The sequence below is a fragment of the Microplitis demolitor genome, chromosome 10 (assembly GCF_026212275.2).
Source record: "Microplitis demolitor isolate Queensland-Clemson2020A chromosome 10, iyMicDemo2.1a, whole genome shotgun sequence".
Classification (NCBI taxonomy): Eukaryota; Metazoa; Arthropoda; class Insecta; order Hymenoptera; family Braconidae; genus Microplitis; species Microplitis demolitor.
In genome coordinates, this window is record NC_068554.1 from 7,724,833 (window position 1) to 7,745,923 (window position 21,091).

Genomic DNA, 21,091 nt, shown 5'->3' on the forward strand with positions numbered 1-21,091 from the left:
TGTTGACGTGAGTGTTGTTCCTCCCAAGTCCACAGCGAATGGTTTTGGGAACCATGTTTGACGTGTCAAAACGACCATCTCGGTTTTCTGTTTGGCGAGTTTCAGGTGATGCTTATCGAGCCAAGTCTCGACGGTGTCGATGGTTTCCCGAACTAGCAGTTCGGCCTCTTCTGCGCTGTCTGCCACTATAGTGGCTGCAACGTCGTCTGCAAAGCCTGTTAGCTGAACTTGCTCTGGCAACGGGATTTCAAGAAGCTCGTCGTAGTCTGCGTTCCATAGATCAGGCCCCATTATTGAGCCTTGCGGCACGCTAGCCGTTATGGCGTATTCTTGTGGGCCTTCAGTTGTTTCAACTACAAGCCTTCTATCCTCAAGGTAATTGTCGACTAGTGCCAGATTTTCTGGCTCCACGTCAAACTTGTGCTCCAGAGCGTCTAGAATGTCTCCCCAATTTGCGCTGTTAAATGCGTTTTTGATATCTAGCGTGAGGAGAATGCATACCTTACGAGCTTTAAGGCTACCAGTCCATGCTTCTCTCGCTGTCCCTACGACTTTCTGGATTGCGCCGACTGTTGAATGTCCTTTCCGGAAGCCATGTTGGTTTGCGGCAAAACCTCCAGCACGATCGATATCGTTCCGTAATCTTCCCTGTATAAGCTTTTCGAGCAATTTCCCAGCAATGTCCAACATGCAGAGTGGTCTGAACGACGAGGGTGTTACAGGGCCACCTTTGCCTTTATCTAGCAGAACCAATCTCTGCCGCTTCCAGACCGCGGGAAGCGTGCCGGTTGCCAAGCATGCATTGTAGGTGTTCAGGAGTATGTCTGGATATTCCAGGGCTACAGTCTTGATCACCGATGCTGATATGCCATCAGGGCCGGGTGCCTTTCCTGACTTGAGGGTCTTCGCTGCATCCTGTATCTCCTCGATTGTGAAAAATGTTAAATTGTTTTTCACATAATGTCTTTTTTCCCTTGGTTGGTGTTTGGGGAACAGCTCCGCTACGATGCTGCTCATTGAAGCAGGTGATTTCGGCGCTTCTGGTGAAGCCTTTCCAAGTCGTTTGGTGACAATTTGGTAGGCTTTACCCCAGATGTCATCATCAAGGTCATTACAGATCTCTTGCCACAGTTTTGCTTTGCTCGCTTTGATTGCCCGGTTGAGGTTCTTTTTGGCCTGCTTATACTCGCTCAGAAGTAGATCTTGATTGGGGGAGCGTTTCGCAGCTCTCGTTGCTAGCCGACGTAATTTGTGGCATTTTTTCCGGAGTTCTGCTATGTCTGCTGACCACCAGTACGCCGGTCTATGGAAACTTTGATTTTTCAGCCGTGGCATAGAGGCGTCACATGCGGCAGCAATTTCCTTCATCGTATTTAGCACTGCCTTTTCCGTCTCGCTGCACGTATCCGGAGTCGGGTTATTCTGCAAAACAGACCAACTTCGTGCAAGTGAAGCTTTCAATGCCTCTGGATCAATCCTTTTGGCATTCCACTTCCGCTTAGAGACGTCACATTGTGAAACCGGAGCAAATGCCAATCCAACGCTGAATGTCACGAACTGGTGATCACTGCCACTGTATTCTTCGGATACTACCCAGTCTTTGATCATGTTGGCAGTTCTTGGAGTCGCCAATGAGATGTCGAGAATGGATTCTTGGTACCCTGGTCTTCTAAAAGTTGTTGTGCTCCCGGTGTTCAGCACTATGAGGTCGAGTCTAGCTGATTTAGCGTTAAAGTCTCCGGCTACGATAACTTCAGCGTCGAACTTAGTGACCGCATCTTCTATATTTGACAGTTTCTGTCGGAACACACTAATCCCTTCGTTAGGTGAGAGATAGACGCTCATGAAGTAGGTTGTGGGGGTTTGAATCCAGACAAAACCTGCTCCACTTCCGCTGTTGTTGACAGTAACGTTCTTTGTGTTCACAATCCAAATTGCTGCCGTACCCGTTTCGTCTGCGAACCATGTTTTACCTTCAATGTTTAGATATTGTTCGCAGATGAAGCAGACGTCAGTTTTCTCTTCAAATACACGCTGGCGCAGCAGGTTTTGCGCCAAAGCGCACCTATTCAGGTTGCCTTGTAGTATGCGTGTCATTTCTGACCTCTCGTGGCTTCTGCAAGTGCTTTGCGGAATGCCTTGCATGCTCCAGTGCCAGAAATATGGCATAGACTATTCTGGGCGTCTTTTTCCGAAGCACAAAGGAAGCATTTTAGCTTTTCTGTGCAGTTTACGGCCTTGTGATTCTCTCCGCCACATTTGTAGCAGCACTTGCTTCTGTCTGGTCCCGCACACTGGCGTGTGTGGTGTCCATAACCAAGACATTTAAAACAACGTGTTACTTTTACTACTGGGCGTATACGACAGTTCACCAAACCGATCCGTATGCGGGCCTTGTCAAGGGCCTTAATCGCACTGGGCTCGCCTAGTTCGCAGAAGGCTGCCCGATTACCTCGTGGTGTGGGCTTTGTCAAATTGACCCGTTTGACCTCCAAGCTGTCAGTGAATTCACGTTTGAGTGCTTCACGGACTTCGCTCTCGGTAGAGATTTCATCCAGGTCGAGGATCTCGATCGTTGCTGTTGGTGTTAGCGTCTTGACCGTGCCGATGTTTGCAGTAGCTGATTTTACTGCATCGGTGAAAGCCTCACTGTCCTCGGTCTTTCGAGACATTTCAAGGAGAACGCCTCCATGTTTCGTCTTTTTAATAGACTTTATGTCTACGCCCGTCTCGACAGGGCTTACCTTAGCCTTGATTTCCTTAAGGAGATCGGCGTATGTTCGCCCTCCAACTGGTTGGACAAGCATAGCTTTAGTTCTCGTCCTCTTCCTTCTCGGTTTCTTGGAGCCATCATTGCTTGGCTGGTTTTGGGCTGTAGTAGATTGAGCCGCTGGCTTCTGTTCTCTATCCTTCTTTTTCTTTTGCCCAGTCACTTTAGTCCAAGTATCATCCCGGGCTGGCTTTTTCTGTGCTGGCTTGTCAATTTCTGCGGTGGGGCTGGGCGTGGACAGCGGCCTCTTCTTGTTGATGCCCTCTCCTTGCTGTGGTAATCCCTTAGGAGTAGCCACAGGTGGCTGTGGTTTTTTGCTCAGACTCGGAGATGTTTGAGTCGTTGACGCTGCCGTCGTAGGTGATTTGTTGGCAAGCCTATATGCCGTACCAATAGACGTAACCATTTTTCTAATGTCATGATGGACATTTTTTTTGTCCTTTATGAAGTCGGCTAACTCTTCAATCTTGCTGCCGAGTCTCTCCATTGTTGACTGTTGGCTGGTGACAGTCGGTACAGAGTTTATCCTTCCTCGGTAGGCTTGGTTTGTGACAGGAGCAAAAGATCCTCCACTTTTTGAAAGACCGTTGTTCAGCGGTCCGTTTTCCTTCGTCTGGGCTGTTTCCGTACTCCCTGTAACATTTCTAGACAGCAGAGCCATGGGGTCTAGTGATTGTAAATTTTCCGTCTCGTTCCAGTATTTGTCCCTTGTCTCTCCTCTTTCTCTATCTCTAAACTCTCCTCTACCCGTTCTCTCCTTCAACCTGCTTAATCAGACGCAATCAGTAATATTTATAATAGATACCGGCTGACCGCCTGGTATCTGACAAAAGATTTGAATAATTTATCGCTCGGTTCCACAGTAAAACACAAGCTCTCAATTAAATAATTTTACGTAATATAAACTCGCAGCGTCTAAATATTGGCGGTTATAATGGAGTCCTATCGTAGCGTCTCCTCAGCTGTTGAACTTTTTCTTTACTGGACTAGGTCCGTTCGGTCTGGTCGTTCCGGTCACTAATGCCCGATTCTCGTTTCGGTCCCCGTTATAATTGCTCTCTCACTTCTTGACTTTGGTTGTCTTTCTTCTCCTACTTAACTCTGAGTGGGGTTGACGATCGAGCAATTGAAATTTCCACTTCCGGACGACTAGTCGCTACCTACCCGGAATACCCTGGGTGGTAATGTCACATGACCGACAGTACACATAATGGATTTTATTTTGGACTTATTTGAACGCGGTAAATTCGAATTTACCCCGTTACAACAGTTTTTTGCGAACATCTTTGAAACAACTCAACCAAACGATTCCAAAATCTAATCAGCTTTAAAATCTACTAGCGTACATGTTTCGCGCGCAAGCGCGCATGTGTCGTTTTTCATATATTTATTTTAATATATATTTTTGTGTCGTTTGCATATATTTTTTTGCTTTCGACCAATCACGTTACGAATAGTTTGGCATCACATATATTTCATTAAAATTTTTTTATAGGATTAAAACGCGTCGATTGCCACCTCAAACATCAAAATCGGATAATTCGTTCGAGAGTTATCGCGGGAGAAAGAAATAGACCGAGAGATAGACCGATTTTTTTTTTAATTTTCCAAAATATTACTCCCCAAAACACGAATTTTGAGCCTAATCTCGTAATTAGATTATGATGGGTTATGATGTTTTTTTGATTTTAAAATTAATTATTTTTTTTTTTTGTTTTTTTTTTTTTTTTTTTACTATTTATGTATTATTGGCGGTTTTATGAGATGATATCTGAAAAAATACTATAATTATGATAATAAACAATTAAAGTCAAAATTTAAATTTCTAGGTTTAATTTTATTTGTAATTTTTACAAGGTTTTTTTTTATTTATTTTTTTTTTTCGAAATTTTTATGTTAAAAATAATAACTAATATTATTCTAGTCCCGGGTCAAAAAAAAAACTTGATTTAGACTTGGTTTACTAAGTCGAAATATGGAGTCGTTTTTCACAAGACAAACTCGACTTTTTTTTTACGGAGATATGAAATAAATTGAGTTTTTGCCTTGGTTTAGACTTAACTGGCTTACTTAGTTACGATTTAAGACAAAAAAGTTGAAATCAAGTCGAAATTGACTTGGTTGTGACTTATTCGACTTAAAATATAAGGCGGAAAGTCTAAAACAAGTCGAAACTGACTTGATGTAGACTTATTCGACTGAAATTATAAAGCGAAATAGTCAAAACTAAGCTGAAATAATTTTTAAATATCAAAGCGAAAATAAGGCAAATAAATTACTTTTTCGATTTGGTTTAGCAAGTCAAAAGTAAGGTGAATGACAATCGTGTTCGAAGTAAAGACGAATAAGTTTAAACTAAGACCAAGAAATACAAATAAGTTGAAACTTAGATGAAAAAAGTTCTAAAAGTTGAATAAATTTAATTTAAGTCGAAAAAGTGGAGATCTTATCGAAAAATCGTCGGCAAATCAATAACTTCAAAAGAAAACAAGGCGAAGCGAGCCTGAGTCGAGTTTAATTTTTGACCCAGGGTGTGCCAACTACCCGGGAAAAAATGATCAGATCTGATAAGATATGAACAGGCATGAGTCTTCAGGTCTGATCAGGAATGTTCATGTCTGTTCATGCCCATCCTGGTAAAAAAATTATAGATATATCGCTGTTTTAAGTTTAAAATTAAAAAAAGAAACTATCAAATTCATAAAGAATAATTTTTTGCATAAATTTTTTAGAAAATTCATCAAAAACCACGAATTTAAAAAAAAAAGACCCAAATCAGACAATTTTCCACTAAGTCATGGTTATTTAAAAAAAAATCGAAATCTTAAAAAATTCATATCTCCCCATTGGCTGGATAAAAAAATTTGGAAAAATACATAAAAACCTTTTCCTGGGGGTACAAAAAAAAAGTGCCCCAATTTCAGCGAAATCGGAGATGCAAAGTCCATTGGTAGGACAAGTTGGTATGGAATGCTCTTTAAATTCTCGTTTTGTTTAATGTCGTTGGCTTGTATAGTTTGTTTATTGATATAACTCGTATTTTGTAGTGATTCTTAAGTAATGTTGATTGCATTTGTTATATCTTTTAACGGTTTAAGGATCTGAGATTGTTGTTTGTATTCTATTGCGGCTAGATTTGTCTCTCTTACTCCATATTGTGTCAGCACAAAAATTGGTCTTGTTTGAGTCGTTAGTTGATCCGACTCTTCCTCCTTCATAGTGGAGTTGTGCCCAGACGATGTAGCCGAGGTTTGCTCTAGGTCTAGTGGAGCTGGGTCGTATTGTTATATCGTTGATTATGTAATTGGAGTATAACTATTTTCCATTTTCCTGATTTTCCTTCTTGATTGGTGTAATATTTTAACTTTATCCCTTTCGGTTTTAGACGTTTTCACGCACTAAGTGTGTAATTAATTGGGAATATCCAATTATCTTCGCAATTATTAATTTTGTGCCTCCTTTTTACTTATGTTGAGGTGCAAACTTATTTTTATTATAATCATGCTGTTGATTTTAATTCTGCAACCTCTGACGGTTGTTTTATGTTGATCTTTACAATTCGTGCAGTGTGTTCTCGTGTTAGTGCAGTCTTTTTCCTCGTAGTTTTTCCGCAAATAGCGCATCTTTTTTTGCTTCGTGTGGGAAGTCTTCCGCTTTCAAAGACAAACTTAACAGTCTCTGTTAGGACTCTCTCATGTTTTTTGTCCTGTCGGTTTGAGGGTCTTGTAAATCTGTCCATGTGAATTATCTTAATTGCTTGATGGTCCCAGCTGAGGACTTCTTTGATTTGCTCTTATGTGAGACAGGCTTTGACTTCTGCCTATTCTGATTCTAGTAGTTTCGAAGTCTGGGATATAAGCTTGCCATTTTTAGGGAAGCCATTGATTTTGGTTATCTACCAGGTTATTGGATTCTAGTGCGCTGCAACATCCATAGGGTGTAGGTTTCCAATATTTTTTGGAGCATTTCCAACGTCGTGATTTTTTGGATTTCTGTGTGTTATAAAAACAATGTAGGAAGCTTTGCTATAATTGCTGTACCGATTGTTGGTGTACAGTACGTTATTTTGCTCGAGATCTGTTAGAGGGCACCGTGTGTCCCCTTTTTTCCGCTATGTTACGTCTCGATAAGCTAATGGTAATTCTCTACTCTTTGGATTTTCTAGGTTAGAATCTCCCATGTTTATTTTATTTGCTAAATATAAATAAAACATCAATTCTGTGGATTTAATTATTTTTTAGAAAATATATATATTTTATATTTAATTAAGAGGAAACACTTTTTAGTTATAAATTCTAGTTTTACTTAGTAGATCTCGATTATTTCACTTGCTCGATTTAAATGTGTGCAGCACATTCGTCGTCTTCCAAAATAGATTAGATCTACGTAGATATTCGCTCCATGCGCGACAGCAGCGCCAAGTAATAAATGAACTAAAGGAGGATATTGAGATATAATCAGCATATAATTTAATAGAAGTTCGCTTTAAAAATTATAATATTTGATCTCCAAAAAATTCTATGAATATAAGAGCTATAGCTGTAGCGAAAAGTTTTATAAATTTTTACTTTTTGTTGTTATCGATTCAGCTAACAAGAAATAAGCATGATCAATAAAAAAATACTCAAAACTTAGTGAAAATTTGGTTATAAGTACTTTCAAAGTTTAAAAAAATAATAACACGAAATAAGAGTTTCTTAAAAAACTAAAATTATTATTTTTCAATAAAATTGTTATATTAATGAAATAAATTTTTATTTTCTTCATAATTAAAAAAAAAAAAATGAATAAAATGGCTGAAACACACAAAAAAAATGTTGAACGCATCAAAATGTAATATCTTTTAATTATTATTTGAAAATATTTATTAACTGTTAATAAAAAAAAAGCTATTCATTTTTTGATGTCTGTGATTTTCAGTGTTACTTTTATAATTGAAATAAAGGTTATAGTAGTACTTTTCCTTTCTTACTCCAGCTATTCATTTTTTCTTTTGATTTTATTTCCAAGAAGCAACCGGAAATTTCTAAAATTTACAATCGTTCTTTCTGCTCGTGTGTTTGTAGTCAATAACACAGCAATTTCGATGGCTCATTTTATTTAAAAAAAAAAAAGAAAAAAAAAAAAAAAAAAAAAAAAATGATTAACACGTGTATTTAATACGCCAAAAGAACAAAATATCCTCTTTAAGTACCGAAATTATCCGTAGCTCACGCTGGCATCAATTTAGTTTTTCCTACCATGACTTCGCACGGAGCGAATACGTAGATCTAAGTATGTAAATCAAAAACTCGAGAGCGCAAAATATTAAATTCACATTAGGAAACCCGCCATACCTATGCGGATTAAAGCATTGAGAGGATTGAGCTGCAAGAGAAAGGTCTAGGATTCGAGTTTAGGACTCGGTGCTACTTAGGTTAGAACGGCTATTTGCAAGCAGGAACTATATATGAAACGGTAACAAGCTAATAAAGTTGTACTTCTAAGCGATAATTTACTAATATTAAATTAATATCAGATAGCGATTAATTAATTTTAATACAATAAAACTACATTTAAAATATCAGGTTCATTGTGCTTCAATACTGCATATGAGCATTCAAATTATTAAAATTACTGAATATTATAATATTTTTGATGAATAAAGCTTACTAACATTAATTATTATTTTTATAATATTAATTACAGACATTCCGTCATGGTTTTCCACATCAGCCAACAGCAGTCGCATTTGATCCAGTGCAAAAGTTATTAGCTATTGGTACTAAATCTGGATCCTTAAGACTGTATCCTTATCAATATATAATTATTTTTTAAGTTTCGATTTACACTTATTTGTTTGTTTATTTAATTATTTGAACACAATTATTTTATCTTGACCATAATAACTGATGGAAAATATCAAAATGAAACTTTAGACTCGGAAGACCTGGTGTGGACGTAAACATTAAACATGAGGGTGGTGCAGCAGTAATTCAACTTGAATTTCTCATCAATGAAGGGGCCTTGATTTCTGTAACTGCAGATGACACGTTACATTTATGGAATTTGAGACAAAAAATTCCTCAGGTTATACAGAGTCTCAAATTTCAACGTGAAAGGTAATTAAAAAAAAATTCAATATGGTTTTACGAATTTTTCATCAAGCAATTTATCAAATAATTGATTAAGGTAAAGTACACGGAGAGAATTTGATTATACTATCTGCAATATAAAATTTTTAATTTGAACTATCTGAAATAAGAGTAAAATTTTTCAGTAGTAATAATAATTAGTTTTACTATCGACAATGATAACAGTTACAATTGAAGATGGTAACTGTTATCATTCAAGGTTGTGAAAATTCTAAAACAACAAATAAGATAAATGTATATAAATTAAAATCCTTTATTTATATCCATCATATCAACAAAAAAAAATTGGTCTATCAGTTGACCCTGCAAGCCAGCTTCAAAACTTCCCGCTGTTTTCGAGCTCGATGAGCTCGAAAAAATTGTTGTGAATGGATTTTCGAGCTCTTCGAGCTCGAAAATACTTTTTTAATTCTTTCGTCAACGATTTTTCTTAAACAAATAAACCGATTTTGATGGTTGAGGTGGCATTCGATGTGGCTTATAAAGTTTTAGAGCTGATTAGATTTTTGAATCGATCCATCGAGCAAATTAAAAGTTATCTAAAAAAACATTTTTAAAAAAATTTTATTTTTAGAATACCTTCGAACGCACTTGATAAAGCTCAATTTTTCACGGTTTTTATATATTAACAAGCCGTGTCGAATGACACCTTAACGATCAAAATCGGTTCATCCGTTCAAGAGTTATATATATTTACATACATACATACATACATACATACATACATACACTCGGACATCATCTTGAATTTAGTCAGAATAGCTTCCTAGAACCTCAAAACATCGACATCTATTCGATTTTCGCAAATCGGGGTGAAAACAATAACTTCCCGAAATTTTAAAAAATCATCGATTTTCTTAGCGGGAAGTTAAAAAATTATTTTTTCATTTCGATTATGATTACACAATTAAAGGAATAAAACTTGTTCCTATAATTGTTTAGCAAAACTTTGATTAATCGACCCTGAAAAACGGTTCGATAGATCAATTAAAAAATTTACAGGGTTATTGTGCGTACATCAAGCCAGAAAAGTACTTGGTGACATTAGTCTTTTCATCGATACTTGCAGAGTAGCGGTTGATTTACAAAAAATAAAACAGAAATAAAGCATTTTTTGTGTGCACACTTTTAATGGATGTTGAAAATAAAAAAATAGTATATTATACATCTAGGGAAGTAAAGTAAGAAATGTCTCAGATCACATGTAATTGTTGGCCGAGGCGAAGCCGAGTTGAAAGTTGACGCTTTCCGCCTCCGTCGACGAGAAAAATAATATACACTCCTCGGGAAGTAAATATGAAAGCCTCAGATCACACGTTTGTTGACTTCGGCTTCGCCTCGGCCAACAATTACATGTGATCTGAGACATTTCTTACTTTACTTCCCTAGGTGTATAATATACTATTTTTTCGAAAAATGATGAAAGGGCCTTGTAGGGAATTTATTTAAGTTTTCAACGACACCCTCAAATTTACTGTGCGATCATTGGTACCTGAAATATCGATATTCAAACCCAAATGGATAATTTTTTATTTGAAGACTGTTATCTTTGCGACAAGTTCTCGTATGAATCTCCAAAAAAATGCAAATTAAAGCTGATTAAATCTGCTAACCGACCTTTGCATTGGTTTAGCTGAAAAGAATTTTTCGCAGCCTGTGGACTCTCTCAGAGAAAAGAAAAAATTTAGAAAATTTTTGTCTCGCGGTATTTCTCATGTTTGTGAAATAGCTGAAGCTTTAAAAAAATTTTGATAAAAATGCGCTGAAACTAGAGATTTCAATTTATAAAACGATTTTTTTTAAAAATCCCGATACCATTATTTTTTACGAAGTTATAGTCTTGCAGAAATCACTAAAAAATTTCTAAAATTTCTAAGTTCCTTTAATTTATGGCATGAGTGTATTTTACTTGATTTATTGAATATAAACCACTAAAATTATCAGATGTCCTCAAACTTGGCTGTCATTCAAAAGGTTTGTTACTTATTGTATGAATGATTAGGTTGGAATGTTGTAAATAATTTATTTTTATAAAATATACAATTTTTCACTTTCAATAACTTTTATTTATAACATTTATCAAAAAAAAAAAATTATTAAAATCATGAATTGATTGTTTTTAATTTTTAAAATCAATTGCATCACATTATCTATATATAGTAAACTGTTCAACTGCCCTGTTTATAAAATCTTATAGAATCCAATAGATTTTCATAAATTCCTATAATGATTTTATAAGAATGAATGAGTTCTATGAAAAGTGCTATAGTTAAGTATAGGGCCTTCATTTATTATTTAATTGTTCATTTTAAGTCGCATCAACCTCGCAGGTTTTTAGCAACTACTAATAATATACAAAATCCTTCTACATTATACACGGAAAGAACGAGATTGGACTGGGTACAATATCGGATTGTACCCAGTCCAACATCGTTCTTTCCGTGTATATTACATTTACTTTTGCTATTAAATTTGAAAACTTTGAACAATTATATATGTTTCATTTTAATCATTTTATCAGATCTTTATGTTATTTTGAATTTATACTATTAATTTAAAATTTTTGAACAACTCATTTATTTCATTAATAAACTTGTTGCCTTTTAAAATATTCCAGGGGATCGTTGGCCATTTCCCTAATTAAAAGAAACGATTCGAAACGATTTACGATGTTAAATGGCCATAAGAAAGGTTATTCAAAAGTATTCAAAAGCATATTAAAAAGAATTAAAAATTGTTTTTTTTTTTCTTAAATCTTTTTAAATCGTTTCTTTCAATAAGGGTTGGCTATTCTTCTCATGGCGTTTATTTTTGAACATTCGGCAATGACGTGTTCCACAGTAGCCGGTGTGTGACATTCTGGGCACATAGTGGGTTCCGTTTTACTTATTAGGTGACCATGAGAAAATCTGGTGTGCCCAATTCTGAGTCTGGCGAGAATACATTGGTCTCGTCTTTTTTTAATTGAGGGGCTGAATCCCATATAATATTGCGGATTTTGTGCAGCTTAGATGGTGGGCCCATCTAAATATTATTCCATTTATCTTTAATGTGGTTTTTGAAAACTTTTTTAATGTCTTTTACTGGAATAGGGAGAGCTCTGAAGTCTTCTCCATCTAGAATTGCTTGTTTGGCATTGAAGTCAGCAGTTTGGTTTCCAGTTATTTCTTCGTGAGAGGGCTTCCACGCAATGGTGATATGTTTTGTGTTTTATAGTATTAATAGCTTGTATTGGATTTCATTCACAGTTAAATATTAATGAATGAGATACATAAGTGAGTAGGGACCTCTTTATTGAGGGTAAAAAGGTTATTATCCTCTATCCATTCCTGAATGATCTTAGCTCTAATATAGTCAGTAAATTTTGATATCCACAGGATGTTGTGACTATTAAAATCTCCTAGGATGATAACTGGATGTATCAATCGGGCTGTTATGCTGCTAAGGTCAATAGACGTTAGATTATGCCTGTTGGGAATGTAGACACTACATATTGTAACTTCATATAGAATTTTAACCGTAACTGCAATGATTTCCAGGTTAGAATTAATGAAAATCTGTTGAGTTGGGATATGAAACCGTACGCAAATTGTGACTCACTAGCATGTGTAGAATTCTCTTTATTCTTGTTGAAACAATTAAATTTTCTCATTTTAATCGGAGTTTTGTTTTTTTAAATGAGTTTCTTGCAGATATATATAATATCTGGGTTATCTTTTCCCTTTAGGATTTTTAGGAATTCTGATCTGTAATTTAAACCATTAAGGTTCCATTGAATGATATGCATCGTTATTGTATGATATGTTTAAGTGGTATGTGAATATGTATAAGAAAGGAATACACGGAGAAAAAAATATCGTTAGAATGACTATCCAATGTATCGCCAAATGACGTATTGTCAGAATAACGATTCATATACCTTGATTGAGAATACTCACATATTAATTTAACAGTCTATAGTATCGTTAATTTGAAGATATGCATTTAGGTTAGGATGAGTATTCATTTATTTAACCCTTCGTAGGTAGCGTGTCTTTTCCGAACTAAGTCGGTCGTATGGTGAGCGCTCCGCCGCCGTGTTAAATCTACGCGCTGTTGCCAAATGTAACCGAATAGTATTTCCTTGTGAAACAAAAATAATTTAAAAAATTGGCATTAATTGTTTTTTTTTTCAATTGGTTTATCTGAAAATTTTTTTTTTTTTTTTTTATTTAAATAATGAGTAATATATAAATCAAAACATCTGTTAATTTTAGTATGATGTATTATACAATAATTTACTTACCAATTGTATTTTTATTATTATTTTTATATAAATAATATTTAATACGAGTGGAATTATTACATTATTTTAAACAAATCACATAAGTTATAATATAAACGGTGAAAACTAATCTCAACCATTACTTTATCTTTGTATTTCACTTGCGGTAAAACATATTGAAATAGTGGCGGTAACGACATTTGGCAATAACGAAGTTAGAAAATCTCCCGGAGGCTCAATCGCACCGGGTGGCGTAGCGCCGCCCGGTTTCGAAAATTAATTTTTTGATTTACTTTGTATATATTTTTATGCTTATTAATAACGTCAAAATTTTCAGAAAGGTTAAAAGAATGCACTTAATTTTTTTCAAAATTATCAATGAATTCAATTTCGAGAAAAAAAAATGCAGGTAGTTGTTTACAATCACGGCTTCACACATTTTCCAAAGTTCCAAGTGCTTACACCTTAAAGATCTATAATTAAATTTTTTCCACGTGTTCAGCTACACGGCGGATTGAATTTTCTGTATGAGTTTTTGTCTCTAACATGTGATATCTATCCCTGTTGAAAAGATCTCATAAATTCTCATAAAAAATAATGAACCGGAAATATATATGAGAAAATAGTGTGCATTTGGCAGTGATAAACCTCATAGGTCCTTATAAAATTTTTTTGTTAATTAAAATGTCAATGTATAAGATTTTGTTATCGTACCTCATAAAAACTGATATATTTTCTATGAGACTTGAAAATTTATTGTCCTTTTTTATGAGTTCCCGATGAAAAAAGTTTTTGTCTAATCATATATAATTATGCATAATCGTCTATATATAATTGGATCCAAAAATTGGCCAGGTCTAATTATATGTAATCAGATCTGTTTATACATGATCATGCATAAATGAATATAGTCATTTTTAGAATCTCATTTAGAATACCTTTAAATTATTAATTAAGTAATTTAATTAGGATTTATTGATTTCATCAATATAAATATCGATTAAATTTAAATAAAAAAAAAAAAAAAATTACTATTCATTGACCACCACTTTACTACGAGGTCACCCATCCAATCAATGACCTACGCCGATGATGCTTAACTTTAGTGATCGCTGGATTGTACTCTGATCCTCTAGTCTGTTCTGAACTTACAATAAAGAAATGTTTATGGCGTTACTTACCTCAAATAATCAAGTCGATACATCATACGTAAATAATGCACCTAATAATGAATTTGATTTTGTACATAAATTACAATAGAATTCAATAGATACATATAATCAAATCTATTTATCTATAAACTTATAAATATTCGTATATAAATCGATATCGATTAATACTTTTAAATTGCTGCCGAAACCTTTGAACATTTTTTAAGTATTGGGAATTTAAGTTTATTTGATAGTTGACAAAATAAAAATTTAATAACATTTATATTAAAAAATTGTCATATTATGTAATATATATATATATATATAACTACATATAACTTTATATCAGTCATGTCTGATCAGATCCAATTATATATAAACTTATGCACGAGCATACATGAATTTATAGTAGCCATGTCTGATCAGATCTAATTGTATATGGATTTGTATCAGTCATGTCTAAACAGATCTAATTATGTATAGACTTATATATACTTAGATCTGATCATATATAGACTTATATATGGTAGTAAATGGAGTTGACAGCCAAGTATGAACATGTCTAATTATATATAGACTCATATATAATCAGATCTGATCAGATCTAATTATATATAGACTTATATATAATTAGATCTGATCATATATAGACTTATATATGGGCTAATAACAGCCAGGTATGATCAGATCTAATTATGTATGGGGTCATATATAATTATATATAATCATGCATGATTATATATAACTTCATATATGATTATATATAATCATATATGATTATATATATGAACATATATAATTATATATAATTAGACAAAAACTTTTTTCATCGGGTTTTTATAAGGTTAGAATCTTTGGCAACTTGACTAGCGATTTTATCAGTTTTTATAAGTAATAATTTTTATTTTAAAACTTATAAAATTAAATAAAAATTACGGTCAAAAATTTAATGAGAATTTATGAGTATTTTACTATCGGATCTTCTATTGGAATATATGAGTATTTAACGGTCGTATCTGTGAAGGTTTTTACAAGGAAATGATTCCCTAATTTAATTAAAATCAATATTAAACCATTTATTACTTATAAGATTCTATGAGATTTTAGTAAATCACCAGTTTTATAAGAAATTATTTTGCAATGACATTTAGATGTATAGCGCAATTTCTCAAGTTAACTTATTAGGTAGGTAAAAATATTTCTTACAAGAATGTATTAGATTCTCTTATATCATCAATTCTATGAGATTATTAAAGAATCTCATTGTCGTATCTGTGTAAGGGTTTTGATAAAAAAAATTTCTTGGTGAATTTACGATTTTTTGAGACATTTATTAAATAACTAAATTTCACGATCTCTATTATTGTACGGACATGCATAAAATTTCACTTAGAACTTATTGAAATAATGAATAAAATGTTTATTAATATTAAATTAACTTATTTTTGCTTACCCTGATTAAAGAACCGAATTAAACAACAATGGAAACAGAATTAAACAGAATTAGTTTTCCAATTCTGTTTAATTCTGTTTCCATTGTTGTTTAATTCGGTTTAATTTGGTTATTTAATCAGGCTAGTTTTTCTATCTAAAATTATCAAAAATTTTAAATTTTCTTTAAATTTTTCCAATTTTCACATTAAATATTATCTGTCTCCTCAGTCGCAGAGTGTTCTGATTCGTTTCCGGTAGCGTCTATGATATTTCGATCACTTTCTCCATCACTTTCCGCAAACTCCGGCTTCTCAACATCTTCGATGTCAGATTCTTCTTGATCTTGCTTTTCTTTCAAATCATCAGCTTCTTCATCGCTCGTTTCATCGCTTGATTGTGAAACTTCTATACCATCATCCTCCAGTTCTTCTTCAAGTTGTTCGTCATCAAACTCTTCGTCTTTTTTTAGAGATTTCTAATAAAAGAAAAATCATTTTTATAATTTAGTAAACTGATATTTCATTATTCGTTAAAAGAAATAACCATTTTAAGTATACAAACTTCTTCGAAACATATTTATACTTACTTTTGATACCGGGGGTTTTCTCATATCGCTTATCTTGCTACTTATGTAGTCTTTAGTTTTTTTTAATTCTACTTGAACTTCTTCAGGAGTTTTATTCAGTGGCTCCAAATAGTATTGGTAAATACCTTAAAAATACAGTAACATTTATAAATTACATTTAAAAAAAAATATCTTTACTTGAAAACCAATTATTACGACTAAAAAATATTCGTTAAATAAAAGTCAGATAAAATGTCAAAGTAGTTAGCATACTTTTTACTGCCAACAACCGGGTCGGATCTAAAGGTGGTTTTTGCGTCTCTTTCTTGTACCGATTTGATTTACCCCCACCTACACTGGAATCTAATAATTCCTGAGGGGAAAAATCGGAATCAACATTTTCTTCACAAATTGAGATCCTGTCTTGGCTTTTAATTTTGCTGCGTCATAAGTAGCCTTAGGAATATATATTCCTTCACCAATGTGAATCTATCCAAACAACAAAAAGTTAATCAACTTTACTTACAATTTTCTAACGTAGGTACCTAAATAAAACTTACTGTCTTATCAGATTTTCTGTGAAAACCAACGCTAGGAACACCGGTTTTCTCTTCGAGCGCTTTGGAGCTTTTATCTGACGGAATTTCTGGATATCCAAAACATTTGTAGATAAGTTATCCAATGAATATTGTAATGAGTCAAAAAAAAAAAAATAATGTTACCCCGAAATTCATTCCAGTTGTCTGTTATCGATTGAAGCATTTTCTTATTCTGCTCCGAAGTTGCTATTAGCTTAGACATCTGCTCCAGTATATTTTTTTCAAATACTTCTCTTTTCTTTAACTCATTTTTTATGAATTGAATCTCATGTGCTAATTTACCTACATGACTTGTTGAAGCTACTTTCTTAGCATTATCTGTTTTCAGACTACAATAAATAAAATTATATTTTACAAAATTTGCTCATACGATAAACTTGATAATCAACACTTATCTTCTTTCCGTTTTTCATGTTTCAATTTTCCGATAGACAAGACTGAAAATTCATACCATGATAATAATTATTATAGAATATTGACTGATATATACATGTGTACAAGATAACAAGTTTAAATATACCTTTATTGGACATCACTGACGTTTGATGGCATTTTCCGGCTCCTAATTGTGTATTCAAATGTCCCAAGTCAATGTCAGGAATTAAAACCGTGTCAGCTAATCCTGAAAATAGTTTATTATTTTATCTAATGAATTTTTTGGATTGAAAAAAAAATTTAGTACATGGAAGTTTTAAACTTAACAGTACCTGGAGGAACATCATCTAGCTTGAGTGGTAAATTGTCATTCTGAGATCCATCTATTTTTGCAAATGGTGTTTCAGTAATTCTGGGTTTTTTGACTGGTACTACAAGAGTTACCTGCATAAATAATTACAAAATTTCATAAGTACATATTTTACAAAGTTGGAGCTATATATCATTTTAATCGATAATGATTTTTAAATCAGTTTCAACTATGAATTTTAATTATTTAAAAAAAATCCATATAAAACTTACAGGTTTTGAGACTGTTTCTTCTTTCCTCTTTAATAGTTTTTTCGGTTTACTCTATAAGGAAGTTATGATTATTATTACATATATTGTGAATTATTGTAAACAGATTATTTATGAAATGTTAATAACAGAATAGAACTCACTTTATGTTCCTTTTTTATGTTCTTCAACATATCCTTAGATTTCTAAAAAATTATTTTTATGAAATTTCTTTCAAGTATTTTTATTTTTTATAAAAGAAATTGAAGAGAATTGAAAGCAATATAATCACATCGCGAAAATTTTCAAGACAACATTCGAATAATAAAAGAAATTGAAGATCGGATTTTGTACTTACAGTTTAAATTTTTACCAAAAAATGGAACTAATATTTATTCATATTTACCTTTTTTGATGATGTATTATTTTTAACAACAACGTTCCCAATTTTTGTCTCTTTAGATTCAGCACATTCTTCATTGTTTTTCATCTTGGAAAAAGTTTCTGCTTGAAAACGTTCCTAAACCATCGTGAATAGAAAAAATAAGTTAAGCTATCGATAAATCTACAAATTTTTTATATGTCGAGGGAATTTTAATAATATTAAAGAGAATTTTTTATTAATTCGTTTATATTTTTTATTGAGATAGTAATAACAGATAAATACAGTTTTGTGTTTTAAATATATATTCATTTTTTGTTAATGATCAATCCAGATCCAGAGTATAATAAATACATCAACCTGAATAGTGACTCTCACGCTCAAACGGTTTTAGCTAATTTAAATTAACAATATATGGAAAAAAGCAAATATAGCGTTTCATGTCAATCTGGATATGCATTAATTTTTCTTTAAAATTTTCAATATTTGTTATAACAATAGCATCACCACACTTATTAACTACACAATGAATATGATCCATCTGAACTTGACCAACAGAATATGGTTCAGTTGATACAGAACATCCATAAATATAACATGTTTCATTAATTACGACAAAATGATGAACATGAATAATTTCATTCCTAATAGACAGAAAATAAGTATCATCGGTTTTTGTGGCACGAGTATAGTCAGAACTATGAATTATAGACTTTTTATAAATACATTTCTTAAAAAATTGCATGGAATTACAATTACCAGCGAAATAACTTCTATACTCAATTTCAACATCTTTTTTAACATTAGTTTTCGTTGTAACAATAACTCCATTTGGGAGTCTCACACAATTTTTAAGCTGTTCATGTTGAAGTAAACCTTCACAAAAATTTTTACAAACCTCGGATATTTTTGATGATTTTAACCACGAAAATAATTTTTTTTTTTTTTTCAAAAACTTTTTCACAATTTGATGGCCGACACCATTAGGTCCATTGATACATTTTTTTTTGCAGAAATATACCATTTTCAAAGGCAAAAGCCGAACCACTCCATACACTGAGAGAAAAAATACGTTTTCAGAACTAGGAAAACGTAGTAAAAAAACATCTCAGCTATTGACTGTAGTGCCCGTAACTAAAGTGTTATAGTAAATAGTACTACAAAAAAGTAGTCGATTACACTATTATGCAGTTGAATACACTACTATAATATTAGTGAACATGACTGTTCTGAGTTGGGTAATTTAAATTAAAAATTTCTAGTCAGCGCAACTATATGACATGGTAATAATTTAATATTTATATCAAGTAAGATTAACCAATTGAACATAATTTTCTTAACTACAAATTTTAAGTCAGCGTAACTACAATATTTTGTTACGGCTTATCATTTATATTAAGTTAGATGAAGTATGTTACGCTGGGTTGTTTGAACTAAAAAGTTTATAGTATATTTTCCTAAGAAACCATAGTCATTCAGACTTTCCATATATACTATCCTCCGAGATTTTGTTTTGAGTTTAAAACGTTTTTTTTTTTTTTTGGTTAGCAGGAAAGTATTTTTTATTTTTTGATGTCGAGAAATTATTCAAGGAATTATTAATGTCATTATGTAGTTAAGCATCTACTATATGATTACCAAAACAGGCACTTGTCACTCTGTCAAATAACAGAGGAGTATCGGTGCCAGAATTGTTCTCAAGTATGGAATATAAAAACTCTAAAATATCGATCCAACCAGGAACAGCACAAGAAGTTGAGTGTCATCTAGTGGCGAGCACTGAACTACTTCCGCTGCTGTCTAGCACCTATGACTTTCTCCTCTTCCACATGTATATTTTCCCAACAAATATTTCTCTTAAGTCTTTTACATTAAAAATCAAAGAAAATAAAAAAAAAAAAAAAAGACAAAATGTCGATACCACCAATCTGGCGATTTATTTATAACATTAGTTAACAAAAAAAAGTATCTGGACGATAAATAGGACTGCAAAAATCTATTTGTTTATAACATTAGTTAACAAAAAAAAAAGTTCTCGGTACGATACGACAGCAATTCGATTCAGAAAAAATCCTGTCGATTGGTGGTATCAACATTTTTTCGATTTTTTCAATCTAATCCGGACTTTGAAAAAATCCATTTGTTTATAACTTTTATAGTTAACAAAAACAAAAAAAATGGTCTTTGGACGATACGATAGAAATTTACTTCGGAAAAAATGCTGGCGATTGGTGGTATCGACATTTTTTTTTTTTTTTTTTTTTTTTTTTTTTTTTATTTTCTTTGATTTTTAATGTAAAAGACTTAAGAAAAATATTTGTTGGGAGAATATATATGTGGAAGCGGAGAAAGTCATCGGCGCTAGGTGTCAGCGGAAGTAGTTCAGTGCTCACCCACATACAGAAGTATTTTCGAGCTCGAAGAGCTAGAAAATGTATCCACAACAATTTTTTGAGCTCAAGGAGCTCAAAAACGACGAGAAGTTTTGGGGCTGGCCCGCAGGGTCAACTGATAGACCGATTTTTTTGATAGGTTTTGAGTTATTTCTTGGTGTCTGGAATTCTGAACTTTTGAGCATATGATGAGCCTGAGTGGATGGTGATGAAGTTGAGCCAGAAGTTGAAAGAGGTCTTTTTTTCAATTGATGGATCTATGGAGTTGTTGTATACTTGAGTTGTTAGATTTTGTAGTTGTTTGTTGCTATTATCTTTGGGTACTATAATATTAGAAGTACTTTAGTCTGTGTTACATCAGTTGATTTGTCGATAATTTCAGGAGTCGTGGCCGAGTTATTAGGGCAAACTTTGGCAATATGTCCTTCCCGTTGACAAACAAAACATGTGAGTGAGTTAGGGGAGG

The 21,091-nt window shown here is 33.0% G+C and overlaps 1 protein-coding gene across 11 annotated transcripts in view; it reads left to right on the plus strand.

Annotated features, from left to right (window-relative positions):
• Positions 1-21,091, plus strand: part of LOC103577291 (syntaxin-binding protein 5) — a 245,942-nt gene that overhangs the window by 9,848 nt on the left and 215,003 nt on the right. For all 11 annotated transcript variants that reach the window (XM_053742555.1, XM_053742554.1, XM_053742559.1 and 8 more), the window contains exons 3-4: positions 8,459-8,556; positions 8,689-8,871. In XM_053742555.1, the coding sequence (XP_053598530.1) occupies positions 8,459-8,556; positions 8,689-8,871 (281 nt within the window). The remainder of the gene's footprint in view (positions 1-8,458; positions 8,557-8,688; positions 8,872-21,091) is intronic.